The sequence below is a fragment of the Scyliorhinus canicula genome, chromosome 4 (genome assembly GCF_902713615.1).
Source record: "Scyliorhinus canicula chromosome 4, sScyCan1.1, whole genome shotgun sequence".
Lineage (NCBI taxonomy): Eukaryota > Metazoa > Chordata > Chondrichthyes > Carcharhiniformes > Scyliorhinidae > Scyliorhinus > Scyliorhinus canicula.
Window position 1 is genome coordinate 186,794,679 of NC_052149.1, and position 16,701 is coordinate 186,811,379.

At 42.7% G+C, this 16,701-nt stretch overlaps 1 protein-coding gene across 4 annotated transcripts in view; it reads right to left on the reverse strand.

Moving 5' to 3' along the window:
- The window catches only part of LOC119965230 (pro-neuregulin-2, membrane-bound isoform-like), an 885,803-nt gene that overhangs the window by 5,098 nt on the left and 864,004 nt on the right, over positions 1–16,701 (reverse strand). For all 4 annotated transcript variants that reach the window (XM_038795698.1, XM_038795699.1, XM_038795701.1 and 1 more), the window contains 5 exons: positions 10,946–10,969; positions 9,162–9,264; positions 8,834–8,957; positions 7,886–8,013; positions 1,444–1,662 (listed from right to left, as the gene is read on the reverse strand). In XM_038795698.1, coding sequence (XP_038651626.1) covers positions 1,444–1,662; positions 7,886–8,013; positions 8,834–8,957; positions 9,162–9,264; positions 10,946–10,969 — 598 coding nt within the window. The remainder of the gene's footprint in view (positions 1–1,443; positions 1,663–7,885; positions 8,014–8,833; positions 8,958–9,161; positions 9,265–10,945; positions 10,970–16,701) is intronic.

Below are 16,701 nucleotides of genomic sequence, written 5' to 3' on the forward strand. Positions count from 1 at the left end.
TCAGAATGCCCAAGTTACCTAACAGAAAAGTCTTTCAGAGACTTGTAGGAGGAAACCGGATTACCCGGAGGAAACTCACGCAGACACGGGGAGAAGGTGCAGACTCCGCACAGACAGTGACCCAAGCCAGGAATCGAAGCCGGGTCCCTGGTGCACCATTGCAATTTTTCAATTCATCTGTATGCATGAGATACATTGTAATTTTTTTCTTTTTAAATTTTCTCTCAAATTGTATTGGAGAATTAAATCCTCATGCAGATGCGCTAAATTTTCATTAGTGGGTCCTGATCCAGGCACTGGAAACCCCGGGCGGGATCCTCCAAGCCCCACGCCGGAGAATCGGCGCAACTGCGCCACGCTGCCCCGACGCTGGCACGCGATTCTCCGAGGAGCGGAGAATCGGCACCATTTGCGCCGGCGCGTTTGGCGTGGCACCGGTCATGGGCCGCTGTCCGCGGCCGGGCCGCCGATTCTCTGGCCTTGATGGGCCAAGTGGCCACGCGGAAATGCGGAGTCCCGCCGGCGCCGTCCACACCTGCTCGCAGCCGGTGGGATCTCTGCGCGCAGTGTCGGGGGGCAGCCTGTTGGGGGAGGGGCGGGCTTCTTCACCGGGAGGGGCCTTCGGTGGGGTCTGGCCCGCGATCGGGGCCCACCGATTGGCGGGCCGGCCTCTCCAACCCCGGCCCTATTGTGTTCCACGGCCTGGCCCCTGAACCCCTGCGCCAAGTTGCATTGGGGCCGGTGTGTTGAGGAAGTCCCCCGCGTATGTGCGGGTTGGCGCGGCACCACTGCGCATGCGCGGGTTGGCTCGGTGCCCAGTTGTCGCCGTGAACCGCTCCAGCGCTGAATCGGTAGTGCCTGCAGAATCGGTAGTGCCCGCGCCCGTTTCACGCCGTCGTGAAACACGGCGGCATTCATGACGGCACGGATACTCTGCCTCCATTTCGGAGGATCCCGGCCCCCATATAAGCCGGTGTCGGATCCCAGAATGTGATTTTTGAGGAGGAGGCCCCTTAAGTGCCCAGCAGCCCCATCCAATTAAGGATGCAGGGCAGGCTCCAGAGTCTGGGGGGCCAATGGTGGAGTATCTGCTAGTCACCCTCTAACCTTCCGGGGCCCAGGTCACAACCCAGGTCTGGATCCTTGGATTAGAAATACATCTGCTGCTATGATTGAGCCAAGCCTGCTGATGATATACTAAGGCCCTAGGATTTTCTGCCCCATGTTACGTTGGGAGACTAAGGTCCAATAAAATCATGCGTATAAACAAGAATCATGCAGAGAATTACAGTACTTGGAGATTGTGGCCAAGGCACTGGACTCCCACAAGATTTACAGCTGGAGACTCCCATGCAATTGTTGGGGAATAATATGGAACGATTCAGTCCACAAATGAATACGTGTAGAACACAATTTTGCGTTTTCATATGATTAATTTCGTACCTGTCACTATGAGGTGAGTCTCTGAGAGAATCTACTGACTCCCTGCAATGGAAGATCGGATGCCTTGTGTCATGGTGACCACAAACTGCACTCAGCCTGCCTCGTGGGTCCATGGGGCTGTTACATTTACTGGTCTCTAACGACGATGTCATCATACCCGAGTGCATTTCTGAAGTTCCACTCTCGGTCCGCTCTATGCTCCATGTCTGATCTCCATTTCTACAGGAAAGAGCCATATATTCATCTGAGTTTGTTGGATAGACACGAGTAATTGAGTTTAATTCATAGAATCAAAGAATTTACAGTGCATAAGGAGGCCATTTAGCCTATCAAGTCTGCACCGGCCCTTGGAAAGAGCACCTTACTTAAGCCCACATCTCCACACTATCCCCGTAACCCAACACAATCTTTTGGAAACTAAGGGGCAATTTAGCATGCCCAATCCACCTAATCTGCACATCTTCGGGACTGTGGGAGGAAACCGGTGCACCTGGAGGAAACCCACGCACACACAGGGAGAATGTGCAAACTCCACACAGGCAGTCACCAGAGGAATTGAAACCGAGACCGTGGAGCTGTGAGGTGACAGTGGTAACCACATGCCACTCAACTGATACGAGGTTAACTAGCTCAGCAGATGTTTGTCTCAATAAAGTAAGACGTTTTGGCTGTTAGGATGACAGGAATTACAATTTGTAATTTATGGGCACTTGCTGCTGCATATGTACAACAATGAATCAAATTAATTATTCAAAATAATAGAAACACCGTCAATGTCCAGATTATCAGAACTTTAAACAATTTCTGATTGTCAGGTTGCTCAATTATGAGGGTCGATGGCATGGTGCAATCTGTCACCAGGAGGCACAAGAGAATAACCTGTGGGGAGATGCTTTGCTTCTAATCAGTGCTTCTTTCAGACAGCTTGTTCCAGACTGGGAACTTGCGATGTGTGCAGTATTGGCTCCAAGGGCAATGTCTCAAAAGTTAGTCAGAGGATTGGTATTGCCACTGGACTAGTAATCCAGAGATCAAGGGTAACAGTCTGGGTTCGAATTCCACCATGGCAAAGGGTGAAATCTGAATTCAATAAAAATCTGGAACTAAAAGTCGACTGGCGACCATGAAACAATTTTAAAAACAATTCACTCATGAGGAAATCTGCCATCTGGTCTACGTGTGGCTCCATACCCAGACTCTTAACTGCTCTCTGAAATAGCCTAGCACCCAGTTCCAGGTCAATTTGGGATGAGCAATAAATGCTGGCCCAACCAAGGATGCCCACATCCTGTGAATGAATAAGAAAATATACAACTTGCTGCTGAAGTAGCGCATGTCAATTTTTGTTAACATTTATTATTTAAACTATATAGTCATGAAAAAATTGCCAAAATATGGTTACGGGGAGTCATGACAAGAAAAAACCATTAAGACACTTTTTCACACAACATTTGAATGATTGAGCTTTTAGATCAATGATAGAATTCAATTCAGAAGATGCAGCATTTGAACCATGTGCTGATGAAAGGAGATCAGAGTTCCGACTCTGAATTCTGGGTTGACACTCAATGGTATACTCATGTCCAATGGATATGAGAAACTTTGTCTCCTTGTAGAGATACTTGTAGCTCATAACCTTTACTTCAATTTAGGATTAACCAGATTATTTTCTGGTATAAAGATGGTTATGCCCATGGAAGGTGCACTCATGTTGTGGCTTGTGAGATTACTAATCAGTTTCTATTGGAGGGTTGGGGGAAGAGTTGGAAAGTGAGGGAGAAATTGGAAAGTCAAGGGACAGTTGGAGAGTCAGGGAGAGTCGGAGGGTCGGGGGAGCGTCGGGGGGTTGCGAGGGGAGTTGGAGGGGTGTCAGATGGGAGTTGAGGAAGGAGTCGGGGGGAGTCGGAGGGTCAGCGGGAGTCGGAGGGTGTGTGGGGAGTCTGAGTGTCAGGGGGTAGTTGGACGGGCGAGTCAAAGACTCCATTGTGAGTCGGAGGGTTGGGGGTGAATTGGAGGTTCGTGATGAGTCGGAGGGCCGGGTGAGTCGGAGGGTCGTGGGGGGAGTCGGCGGGTCGGGCGGTGGGTCTAACATTTCCTGGGTAATTATCCAGGAAAGTAAGTCCAAATTCTCTGAAGTCTTGACTCTAACCCAAGGTTTGTGCAGAGAGCTGGAGAATTTCCCATTGGAATTTGAAATGTTCCTGGCAATTCCTGTGGAGTCCTTGTATTGGGACACCTGAGAGGTTCTGTAGCACACCCTCTGAGGCACATTCGGTCTCCAATCATCCAGAGTACTGATGATCTGGGCCATAAATTCTAGTGAATGGTATCAGACCTGAAAATGTGTTAACTCCGTTCTTTTTGATCACAGACGTTGCCAGACCTACTGAATATTTCCAATATTTTCTGTTTTTATTTCACATTTCCAGAATCCACTGTATGTTGTTTGTCTACTGGAATTTAATTTATTGTAGAGATTCTAAATTCTGGATTAGAGCCAAACTCTGTCAATGCATATCTAGTGTCAAGAGATCCACCAGTGTCAAGTGTGAATTGTTGCACAGATATTGCTGCACCCATACCATTCAGGGTTCTACAAGTTTGGGTCAACAAACCATTTTGGTTAATGAGAGGAGGCCCGTTTTTTTAGCATAATTAATGAACTAACAAAATCACAGGAACGAGTAATTTTGAAATATGCAGTTTTAATGATATTGAAAAAATGCTGGTAATTACAATGCACCTGCATTTAATAGTCAAAAACAGCTAATGATCCATTTAGCCAGAATAATTGTCGAAGAGTTTTTTAATCTAGCTGTGGAGTTCAATTTTGTTGACAATGGCTGAATAACAAGTGGAAAATTTAACAATTATACCTTGCAAGTGCTCGTAATAGAAAACTACCACATTTTAATCATCACTGTCCTTAGATTCAAATGCAAAACACATACATATAGAGGGATGGTGTGGAAGATATATGGAAGGTATGGAGTGGATGCTTCCTCTTGTGCGGCATTCTAGAACGAGAGGACATAGTCTCAGGATAAGTGGTAGCAAATTTAAAACAGAGATGAGGAGAAACTACTTCTCCCAAAGGGTTGTGAATCTGTGGAATTCGCTACCCCAAAATGCGTTAGATGCTGGGAAGTGAATACATTTGAGGAGGGATACGGAGAACGGACAGGATGGTGGAGTTGAGGCTATGATGAGATCAGCCATGATCGTATTGAACTTGGAGCAGGTTCGAGAGGCTAAATTGCCTACTCCAGATCCCAGCTCTTTTGTTCTAAGAAAGAACTATTCGGTCCAATACCACCTTCCAGCTCTTGGTTAGTAGCCCTGTAGGTAACATCCCCTCAAGCGCAAATCTAGTGTTCTTGATAAATAAAAGGATTCTGGATTAATAACGGAATTAGGGATTATGGGGAGAAGGCAGGAGAATATGGATGAGGAACAAATCAGCCATGATTGAATGGTGGAGCAGACTCAATGGGCCGAATGGCTTAATTCTGCTCCTGTAGCTTATGGCCTGATGGACTTTGCATTCAATGGATAACTACACTCATGACATTAAACAGCTCTGAATATGAGAAAACTAGAGCTGGTTCACTTAAAGGTGAGATTTTGGAAGGCACTGATTATGTAGATTGAATTTACACACAATTAATGAAATATGTCAAACTAATCATATATTAAATGTTTTGTTATCTGTGTTCATGTGTTCATCAGTAACAATGTGTGCAGATATTTCCATTTGTAGTGACAGACAGTTGGCACTGACAGCAATGATTTTGCACCATCCAGTAGTTTTGAAAGTTAGTGAATGTTATTTGAATTATTGTCTTTTGTGTGAAAGTGGCCATTCCCGCTCATTCATATTTTAGCCCAGAAACGGAACTGGACTAGCCAAATAAATACTGTGGCTACAAGAGCTGGTCAAAGATTGGGAATCCTGTGGCGAGTAATTCACTTCCTGACTCCCCAAATCCTGTCCACCATCTACAAGGTACAAGTCAGGAGTGTAATGGAATACTCTCCAATTGCTTGGTTGAGTGAATTGCACCAACACTCATGAAGCTTGACACCATTCAGGATAAAACAGCCCAATTTATTGCCATCCCTTCCACATATATTTAATCCCTCACCACCGACAAACAGTGACAGCGTATGTACGATCTACAAGATGCACTGAAGTACCTCCCCAAGGTTCCTAAGGCAGCACCTCCCAAACCCTACCATCTAGAACACCGGGCGGGATTCTCTGATCCTGAGGCTAAGTGTTGACGCCGTCGGAAACGCCATCGCATTTCTCGACGGCGTCAACGCGGCCTCAGCATCAGCAATTCTGGCCCCTACAGGGGGCGAGCATAGCATTGGAGCGGCCCGCGACTCTGAGGCTGCTGATCCTGGCATGAACTGGATGCCGCGGGTCCATGCATGTGCAGTGGGGCCAGTGCCAACCCACGCATGCGCAGTGGCACCGGTGCCAACGCATGCATGCGCGGCGTCTCTCTTCTCTGCGCCGGCCCCGACGCAACATGCCACAGGGCTACAGGGGCCGGCGTGAAAGAAAGGAGACCCCCAGCCAGAGAGGCCGGCCCGCCAATCAGTGGGCCCCGATCGTGGGCCAGGCCACATCGGAGGCCACCCCCCCCGGGGTCGGACTCCCCTCCCCCTCCCCCACTCTGCGGAGAATCGCATCCTGGCGTTTGGGCGGCGTGACGCGATTCGCGCCGGTCGCAAAGATTCTCCGGCCCGGCCTGGGCTGAGAGTATCCCACCCAGTGTTTTTCGAACTTCTTTTCACAGGACCAACTTTTACAAACCAGCTGATTTTCACGACCCACGCCGGCCAACCTTAACGACCCACGCTGGCCGACCTTCGCGACACACATTACACTTTTTGACCATTAATGTAAAAGGGTAGCCTGCTGGGTCCTCACAATCTCACTTGAATCAGGTTCAAAGGAGGAGAGGGCAATGTGTATATCAGGTGCAGATGTCAGCCAGTTCCTTTGTCATCTTCATCTTTATGAAAATGGAAAATCCAACCTCGCGCAGGTAGGTCATCGTGAAGGGCATTTGCAACAAAATGCTTGTTTTACTCAGCACTGGATACTCCTGGGAGATGCTGAAATTAGCTTTTGCCATGTTTTTAATGTGGTGTCACAGTTCAGGTACAGCAGTGTAGTCTTTTAATTTGGAGTCAGTTGTAAGATAGTAACTGACTCTTGGGTTTCAACTACAAAAGGAATGTTTCACCCATCACTTCGCTTTCAAAATCTGAAACTTCTCAATCATCAGTACTTCCCTGCATACAGCACACATGGGATTTGCATCCTGATTTGCATTGGCACAATTGACAAACCCATACCTCAAGAAATCATCTTTATACTGGTTTGTTCCCAAGTTAAGTTTCTTCTTTGTAGGCTGTTAACCAATGGCCTGGAACTCTGTACAGGTTTAACTACCCTGTCCTGCCCTGGATTCTCTTCAGCAGTTCTCTCCAGCAGAGATCTGTTGTGAGATCCTGTCCAGTAGGTATACTGTCTATTTGAGTCTCTTGTAAGAAAATGATCCATCTTCACAGTCCTCTTGCTAGCAGCTAGAAAACGGAATCAGGTCTTCTCTGTGATTTGGCATAAAAGGCACGCACATGGAGGGCGCTTTATGTCAACTTTATGTGTAGGGAAGGGCAGCACGGTGGCCTAGTGGTTAGCACAACCACCTCACGGCGCTGAGGTCCCAGGTTCGATCCTGGCTCTGGGTCACTGTCCGTGTGGAGTTTGCACATTCTCCCCGTGTCTGCGTGGGTTTCGCCCCCACAACCCAAAACTGTGCAGAGTAGGTGGATTGGCCACGCTAAAATTGCCCCTTAATTAGAAAAAATAATTGGCTAATCTAAATTTATAAAAAAACAAAATAAATACTTTATGTGTAGGGCACATGACCTGCTCTCTGGTGCTGCTTCTGGCCAGATTGCACCCAGCCTCATTGATTTCCATTTAAAAGACAGCAGCAGCCGCCATTCTCAATTTAAAAGTCGTTAGCGGCAGTTTGGTGCTTCTCCCGTGATCGGGACCACCACGGGAATGGCGCGACTGATCACTCCATGGTACTTCCGACACCTGCCCCACGACCCACACTTTAGAACGCCAAGAGTAGAAGAAACATAGGAACCCTACCACCTGGAAGATCCCCTCCAAGGCACTCACCATCCTGGCTTGGAAACATATCGCCATTATTTCACTTGTCACTGGCTCGAAATCCTGGAAATCACTCCCTATCGGCACTGTGGGTGTACCTACACCTCAGGGACTGCAGCGGTTCAAGAAAGCAGCTCACCACCATCTTCTCAAGGGTAACTAGGGATAGGCAATAAATGCTGGTCTCGCCAGCAATGCCCACGCCCCTCGTATAAATGAATTAAAACAATAAATTACCTATGGCTGGATGTGTGTGTAGCCGTGGAGGAGTGATGAGATGTGGACGATGGCTGGCTTGCAGAAAATGAAGTTTCCGTTTCATGTTGTCTCACATGTTCAGGGGCTGGAACATTTTTTGAAATGTACTGTACGCAGAGAAAAGAAATGGTAAATAACTTCAGAGTCAAGCTATAAGGGTCACGGCCATTATGAGTGAAATGTCATTCACGTTGAAAATTAATTAGTTAAGAAAACTATGGTAAATTATTCACACAGTAAATGAGTAGAAACAAATGATTGCAATTACTCAAAAGCACATTTTTATAACAGGTTTTGAATGAGTTTATATATTTCAAATTTCTTTAGGGGATTTCCAGGAAGTATTCCCTTGCAGCTCAAATTATTCTCAAGAAGTCTAACAATTAGTAAAGAAGGTTCCCCAAACCAATATAATAGATTAGGGGTTAAAGAATCAACTGGACATAAACGTTTTCTGGTTATCATCCAATCATAGAAATTACATCTCAGAAGAAAGACGCTTAGCCTGCTGCACCTGTGGCAGCTTGTGTGTAGTTCAAAACATTGTGGACTTTTCATCACAAACTTGAATCCTTACACACTTTTCATAATTATTAGATACGCCTAAAGGACAATTCACAAAAATATCTTCGCTGTGGTGATGGTGGAGTGGGGGCATCCTTCAGTATCCATCACAATCAGCGTTCTCCAAATTATGTCATGATAAAATGCATTTTCATTTAACTTTTGAGGTAGTCTCTGATTGCAGCTATCGATTAGAGTTGCCTGGTATTTTGCCTGCTACAAATTTCAGACTTTTATTTTGAATGAACTCAGCCTTTTAATTAAAATAATCTTAACCAAAACACACAGGATTATCACTAAATAATCTCTTCTGATAGCTTATTTGGTTGTCCTAAAATCAATTTATTAAATAGTAACACGTACATCAACCATCTGAATATCTTCTGGGAGAGGACCAGGATGATTGGGTCCATTGGCAAGGTTTCGGTTTTGATGGTCTACACAAAGATTTTGCCTTAAATGGCTGTGCATTTTCTTTCTTTGTTTTCTAAAGAAATATAGTAACAAGAGTAAGTTCACGGCAGTGTATTTAAATAACTTCAACAAATTGCAAGATATCAGAAATGTAAATGTGACTATTAAATGTAAGTGAATTTAAAAAATCAAATTACCTTAAACAGCAACAGTCCATAAATTACTTTAAATTCTGAAATGAAACATGTTATGGTAACAGGCAGGCTGAAAGACTTACTTTGTTTTACAATATGCCACCACACACACTATTCCAACAACAAGAAGGGCAACACAAATTCCGGTAATGGTCAAGACTCTCTTTTGATACAGTTCCTCAGCTTCTGGAAACAGAAACACAGTGAACAAAAAGGTTAAATGCTTAATTCAAATTTAAAACACAAGCGTCACTTAAGTTACAAGTTACTGATAAAAAAGTCTGCAGCATTTGTCACATCACTTCGATGCAGAAAAATAAATGCAAACACAATAGGCGTGCTCAAAGTAGCAGTAAATTAACTGTACTACATACATAGCAAATAAAATACAATTATAGGCACCCCCACCAACACACCAACGACAGACTTCATAACAAAAATCATCTAAAAAGCTAAACTATTTTAAACTATGTGGTAAAATAGCAATGACTGGGTATTAAGGTGAAGCATCAGTTTATTCAATGAATGTAAATCTTCAGAAAGAGTTCAAGTTAAGGAGGAATAGTTATTCAGAATAATATTTTCATTTTTGTTTAAATGTTCTAATTTTGGTATTCATTTTCAGCAGTTGGTGAAACATTATTTGCTGCAACCTAGCAATTGTAGAGATTGAGAATCGACAGTAGTCAGGCCAGTTGAACACTGTTCTCATGTGTGTCAATCACAGTAGTGAGAATATAAAGACATAAAAAGACAATGGAAAAATGGGAGACACAAAAGTTTTTTTAGTACAAATATCTTGTTGGGGAATGGGGTGAGGTGGGGGTGTGGGTTGCGGGTGGTGAAAGGGGGAAGTCAACGGCCTGGCATAGCATGCTTGTTACTGAAGAGGAGAATGGGAACATTGAGGGAACAGGTAAAGCAGACTGTGAAGGGATGCCCCAGACTAAAGAAATGGGTGTCCTGACAAGACATGGGAGTTGGAATTTTTTTTGTGATCAATAATTAGAATGTCAGCAGCACTCATTTTGCTGAAGCAGAGAATAATGAACAGGTTCATGTGTTATTAATGCTTTGTTACTACCCGTTTTCACTTTGTATTAAGGAACCACTGTGATAGTAATCATACTTATCATGTGCATGACAAGGAAAACCTAAAGTACACAAGTGTGTCTCAAAATCTGAAATTAATTGCACAATCTTGCCCAGCATGAAAACAAACTTGTTGAAAGTTTACATTCAAATTTGGTACAAGTTTATGAAACTGTTTAATTTGCTCTCAATAAATAAATTTAATTTGCTTTCACTTGAATGTTTTTTTGTTTTTCTTAGTTTGGTCCATTTCTAATTTTTAAGCTGTGTGCCATAAAAATTATTTATATTAGCTGCAACTTCAGCACAAACATTATGACCTGCAACCTTGCGTGATTTACTGTTGAATCAACTTTATTATAAACCAAGTTTGGAGTTCAAAGAATAAGGTCCCCTAATCTAAATACCAGCTTCGCTTATTGAAAAGCTAACAGATGACACAAACTTACATACATCTGGAGCTAACATGAAATTTATAGGTCAAACATTTAAGCAGTGGTTTTATGCTGTCTATTTACAACAGTTATAAATCTGGAAGAGTTCTCCTGGGCCAGCTGCAGCTCATCTCTAGTCAAAAAGAGTGCTGCTATAGAAAAAGCTGTGCTTATCTGCAGCTCAATGTCATCATTAGATACTGGACTCCTTTATTTTGGTTATGGATGGATTCGTACAACTAGACAGCTGCAGTCAGATCATCCCTTCAAAGCAAAAGAAGTTGCTAGAAATCCAAGGCAGCTTTTTACATTTACAGATTAAAATGAATGGTTTTCCATACCCATAAATTCAAATCCAAGATGCTCTGCCAATGCAGAAAGTTGACAAAAAAGAAAGAAAAAAGGAGAACAGTTTCAGAGAAGAATATTTAAAACATACCAAAAATTATACATGTTATGTGGTTAGCTTAAACTTTGGTATAGAAACATGGCAGGTGGAACATTAACATGTAACATAGTGCTCAGGCGTCTCGGACAATGGGCACTACCATTACAGGTAAAGGTTTTACACATGCAAAACAAGACAGGAATGGGTGGCATACAATTAGTTACAAATAATTACTTCATTTTTTTACCATTCTAAGGAACAATATTATGAAAATGATAGGTGATTATTTAGGAGTAAAAACAGTTATTATTTATGGCTTTATCAGGTTTGATAGAGAAGTGGCATTATCTCTGCTGTGAAAATAATGCTTTCAATTGACTAATGTTATTTATTCTAGCATTAAAATGGGTTTGAAAATCTTAATACCAGTTCGATCTAGATATATGTTGAATGTACTTATAGAGCTCTTTCTTCATGAAAAATAATCTTGATATGTTGTTATTGGCAATGAGACTACCAAGGTATTCATGAATAACAATAGTAACAAAATGAAATATTTTTTTCATCTGTAGGATGGATGATTATAATTGGTATTTTTATTATTTCTTCTCATCAATTTTCTCCCCTCCCTTCCTCTCTTGAAGTCATTGCCATCTTAAGGTAGAATCCAACGAATCTCGTTTGCCTTCTAGACCCTTAACCAAATAAATGCCTTGGGACTTGAAAGTGATTACAGGCAGGCTATATGGGAACATCACTGAACCTAATCCTGTCCTTACCTAATGTTCATATGTTACAAGGCAGCAGCGAAGTACAGGAATCTGATCCAATTTTATCATCCTTATCTCAATGATTTTTTTTTCTTATCTCAATGATAAGAGGTCAATTATGACATAACATCCAGTTAAATGAGCACAGACTGAGGAATGTTCCTGCAAACTTGCTGACTTTCATGATTCAGCTTCTTGTTGCTCAATTTATCCAAACTATCCAATTAGGGAATGCAATGATAATTGTTCAAAGTTACATCATGATTTACAGTGAAACATTTTCTCTGCACATCACTGTAAACTATTAGGCTGGTAAGTTATGATGCTGAAACCACAAGAGTGGTTAAACTGGACGTCGGAACAGTAGCTCCACTGGTAACTAAGAAACAAAATTTATGGGTATGGATTTCCATGAAGCTTTGCCCAATCATCAACTGTAACTTTGGCAGAAGAGGCATGGAAATTTTCGATGTTACGTCATAACAGCGGGAGAAACTTGACAGAAATTCACCTCCATATGTGTTTAACTCTACAGAATTACTATTCACAATAATGGGTATTAATGAATAAATTCAAGGTTGAGAGGTTTGGCTAAGCTTTTCACACTATTAGGTCTTTAGTCCCATGTTCTTGCAACGCACATTGAAGTGTCTGTAATTTAAAAATTGAATAACCTGAGAGCATCTGAATAACATGATCATCCTACACCTTCTGATGCGGTTTTACAGGAGTGACGCAGGGACATGCATTCACAGTCGAAAGAAGATTATAGTATAAAGCAATGGCTGTAAATTAAATAGGACAAGGAAGGTTACAAAATTGGAATAAGTGAGAGGAATGCATAATGTCCAGTAGAGTTCTTTCTCCAAGTGTATCAAATGAAAGAATAATTTGAAAAATATCATTCTTGCACACCAGCTACTGAATTATTCCTAACTCTTAATTGTCAAAATATTCTAAAGTGTGTTGTTCAATGCATGAACTACTAGTCAGTTGTAGCCAATTGGGAATCCAATTGTAGCTAATTGCATTTTTGATTAGTAAATTAAAAAATTGAGTAATAGATATTGTCATTCGGCATGTAATTCTCAAAACTCATAGTCACACAGCACATGCTTGTGAATTTCAACCTGTATGTGCACTGGCTGGCAAAATAATAAGACAAAAAGCACAAGTATGTGAGTAAGTTTTGATTATTGTGTGTTCTTCTTGGTTACTAATTATTTGCTAAAATAGTGCATCCCATACCAGCCTCCCCGAACAGGCGCCGGAATGTGGTGACTAGGGGCTTTTCACTGTAACTTCATTTGAAGCCTACTTGTGACAATAACCAATTTTCATTTTCATTTCATTTCATTTTCATTTCATTTCATGTGGGTGAAAAGGCTATACTTCAGCACCATTGAAAAACCAGCACTATTGCATGGAGCGAGGAGTTAACATTATGGTCGGGCAGCATGGTGGCCCAGTGGTCACTGCTGTCTCACAGTGCTGAAGTCCCAGGTTCGATCCTGGCTCTGGGTCACTGTCCATGTGGCGTTTGCACATTCTCCCCGTGCTTGCGTGGGTTTCGCCCCCACAACCCAAAGGATGTGCAGATTAGGTGGATTGGCCACGATAAAAGGAAATAAACATTATGGTCAACAGAGAACACTCTGATCAGTGCGACAGAGACCTTTCTGATATCTGGTCTAATTTAAATTAGACTGGTGAGTTGTGGGCAGCAGAGCAGCTCCTAAATCTGGGAAGGACAGAGGGGTGCAATTGGCAAGGAGCCAAGAAGAAAGTTGCCAATGGTCATTGGGGCTGATGTGAATTCAGGAGGAACAGGCTTGCTCCTTCAGGCTCTAGGTTCAGCTAAGAAATACTTTTCAAGCAACTCTTGAAGGATTGCTGATTAGTCCACCTTGAATGCCAAAACCATGGTGCCCACGGCATTAACAGAGAGAACCATGCAATGTAGATTGGGTGCACACAATCCCGCTGTTAAAATTGTCCTTCAGCCTCGAATGAGGCTCGAAATTCAACCTCCTGACTCAGAGATGAGGTTGTTGCCAACTGAACAATGTCTCACATCCTTTTAAAAACATAAATGGAACTAGCAAAACGTTTTCAGAGACTTTAAGAGCGAGACAGAAAGAAATATAGATTAATCGCCTCATTAGACTTTCCAAAAAGAAAAAGTTAAGCAGAGTCCAATATTATGTTTGGGGTGGGGGGGGGGGGGGGGGGGGGGGGGATGTGTTAGACTGGATAGAATCTTTATAACTGCAACATCATATATTACTGTTGAATTGTTGATTTTATGGTTTTATCAATCAGTGCATCACCAGGAATGTCCAACCTTGAGGAGCTGAAGGTGAAGTAAATGCGTCAAAATAGTTGGTTGGTGACATATGTGGAAATCTATGCTCCCATTTTCAAAAAATATGAAACCCAAAAAGATTTTTAAAAATGGCAGGTTTCATGTGCACAAAGGTGGGATTCCCATACATGATGAAACAAGACTCCCTTTTATAAAAACAATAGGCCACTATATATCAAGTAATATCTCCACTAAAAATGTGCAATTAGAAATACCCATTCCTCCATCTAGTTGTTCCACTGTAGCAGTACACTAGCAATAGGATGTAATTTCAGTGTGACAAGTTTATAATGGCATTTTCCATTATAAACCTGGAATTAGATATGTATTGTGCAATATAACAAGAAAATCTTTAAAAGACAACTGAACTATATCCGTGCAGCTTGCTCGAATTATCATGTGCGCTCCTATTCTCATTTCACCTGAAATCTACAATTGAGATTGACTCCCCGTGTGCAATATCACAGGAGATGGATTGGACTTATTAAAAATCTTATATTTGTGCACACTTTCTGTAAAAACAATTTTCGTGATAAATGTCCAAGCATATATTTCTAATGGGAACTACCAACATTAACTGGTTAGGTTGTAATTATACCCTTCCTTCCTGTAGACATGCTGCAGTGCCACCAGTAGCTTGGAGAGCTTCCATTAATTGACCCATGAACTACATCTTGAACCTCACTCATCTACATTACAAAAGTAGCAGGAGCAATCAGAATGAAATTCTGAATGTACAGGCTCAATATACCATAATTGTACCAGCTGATTATTATCCCTCTAACAAACAAGCAGTATGTAGTAATAATCTACAGAAATTTCCTCAGGGTTCTCTTGATTGGTTGCCTTGATTTGGAAGAGCACAACTTTCCTGCATATATTTAATACAAACGTAATTTGAAACTGCTTCTTTAGGGATTGAAGCCTAATGTGACCAACAATTGACTACAAAAAGTCACTTGCTGATACATAAAATTGATAGTTGCCTGTACTTGTGATCTTTAAATATAATCAAACTCTGCTTTCAAGATAAGTATAGGCTGGAATTTAAACAAGGGGCAGGATATTCCGACCCCAGGACCGGAACTGGGAAACTACTGGGGATGGCTCCCTGACGCAGTCCCATTGCTGTGCAGCACATTTAAATCATTAAATGTCCCATTAAGGATGAATTTTCCACGTTGCCAGAACTGCTCCCCACTGGGTGGGAACGTTGTTAGTGCCTTGGAGGTGGTCTCCCTGTTGCAGCCTGGTGAGGCCATTGGAGCCAGAGGAAGCTCCATGCCACACTGAGGTGGCCACGGGCAGGAAAGGCAGCCTTGCAAATTCAATGATCTCCAAGGACAGGTTTCTCTTCTGATTGGTGGGACCTTCCTCCATTACCCACCCAGCGTTGTCTCCTGCATTCCTCAGCAGTGCCTACCTCACTTGGTAGGCCTGCTGAGGTTTAAAAGCTGCTCCTGGCTCTCTGATTGAACTGGCAGCATCAAGAACCTGCCCATCATGCTTAAATGGACTGCAGATCAGAGGTGGCCAGTTAGGAAGTTGCCTCTATTAAAATAGTGAGCCGGTTCCTCAGCCATCAAGTGAAGGCTCAGGATCCCCATTTGGTCCTGAGGTTAGGGTCCTGAAGCCAGAGGTGGGAAGAGACAGGGAACAAGAGAGGAGAACTAGGGAAGTGGGGGCGAGGCAGGGAAATGAGAGCCGGAAGGAAGACACGGGATACAATAATGAACATGGCATCTCCAGGAGCAGGGAACAAGGAGAATAAAGATGAAAGACGGGAGGAACGGCAGAAGCCGAGGTGAGCGCGAGACGGCAGCGGGTTCCGTCCAGGATAAGCAACCGACAACACCAACAGCAAACCCATTCGAGTATTGCCCACTGTAGTTGTTTCTCCGGCACCCAAATGTATATTTACTTCCCCAGTCTCGACCCCCGCCCCCCCCTCCCCCCCACCAACAGTCGCCCACTTATGTGTTGTAAATCATTTTGCCAGGTGTACAGAGTTGCTACTGTTGAGCTGGTGCACAATCCCTACCAGTTATTCTATTTTAGTTTATATAGTTTTTTTTTATTATTTACTATTTTCTTTTCTTTGGTACGTTTGGGTGTGCCCTGCTTTTCTATATATGTGTGTGTGTATATATATATATGTCTCTTATCCTGTGTACATAACGGTAAATATACTTTGTTCAAAAACCCAATAAAAAACATTTATTAAAAAAAATCTAGACCGAAGTATCAAAGAATTACACCTCAGTCAATACTTTATTGAAAGTCAAAATAATGATCTACCTTTATCTCCTTCGGTTTTCTTTTACCAAAGTTTTTTGAAATATTGAGGAGTTGCTAGCTTCCATAGTGTGTGGGAGTTGAAATTAATATTTTTAGCTGAAGAGAATGAATGCACCCTAGTATTCCGGTTGACAATTGTGTCTCAATATTTAATAATTCAGCTCTCATGCACAATCAGACTCAGCAGCTGCAGAGTACGGATCCTTAGCCCCCATATTTTCAGTGCTACAAATGCCACTTTGGCATCAGTGGCATAGATTCACATTTCTGGTGTGA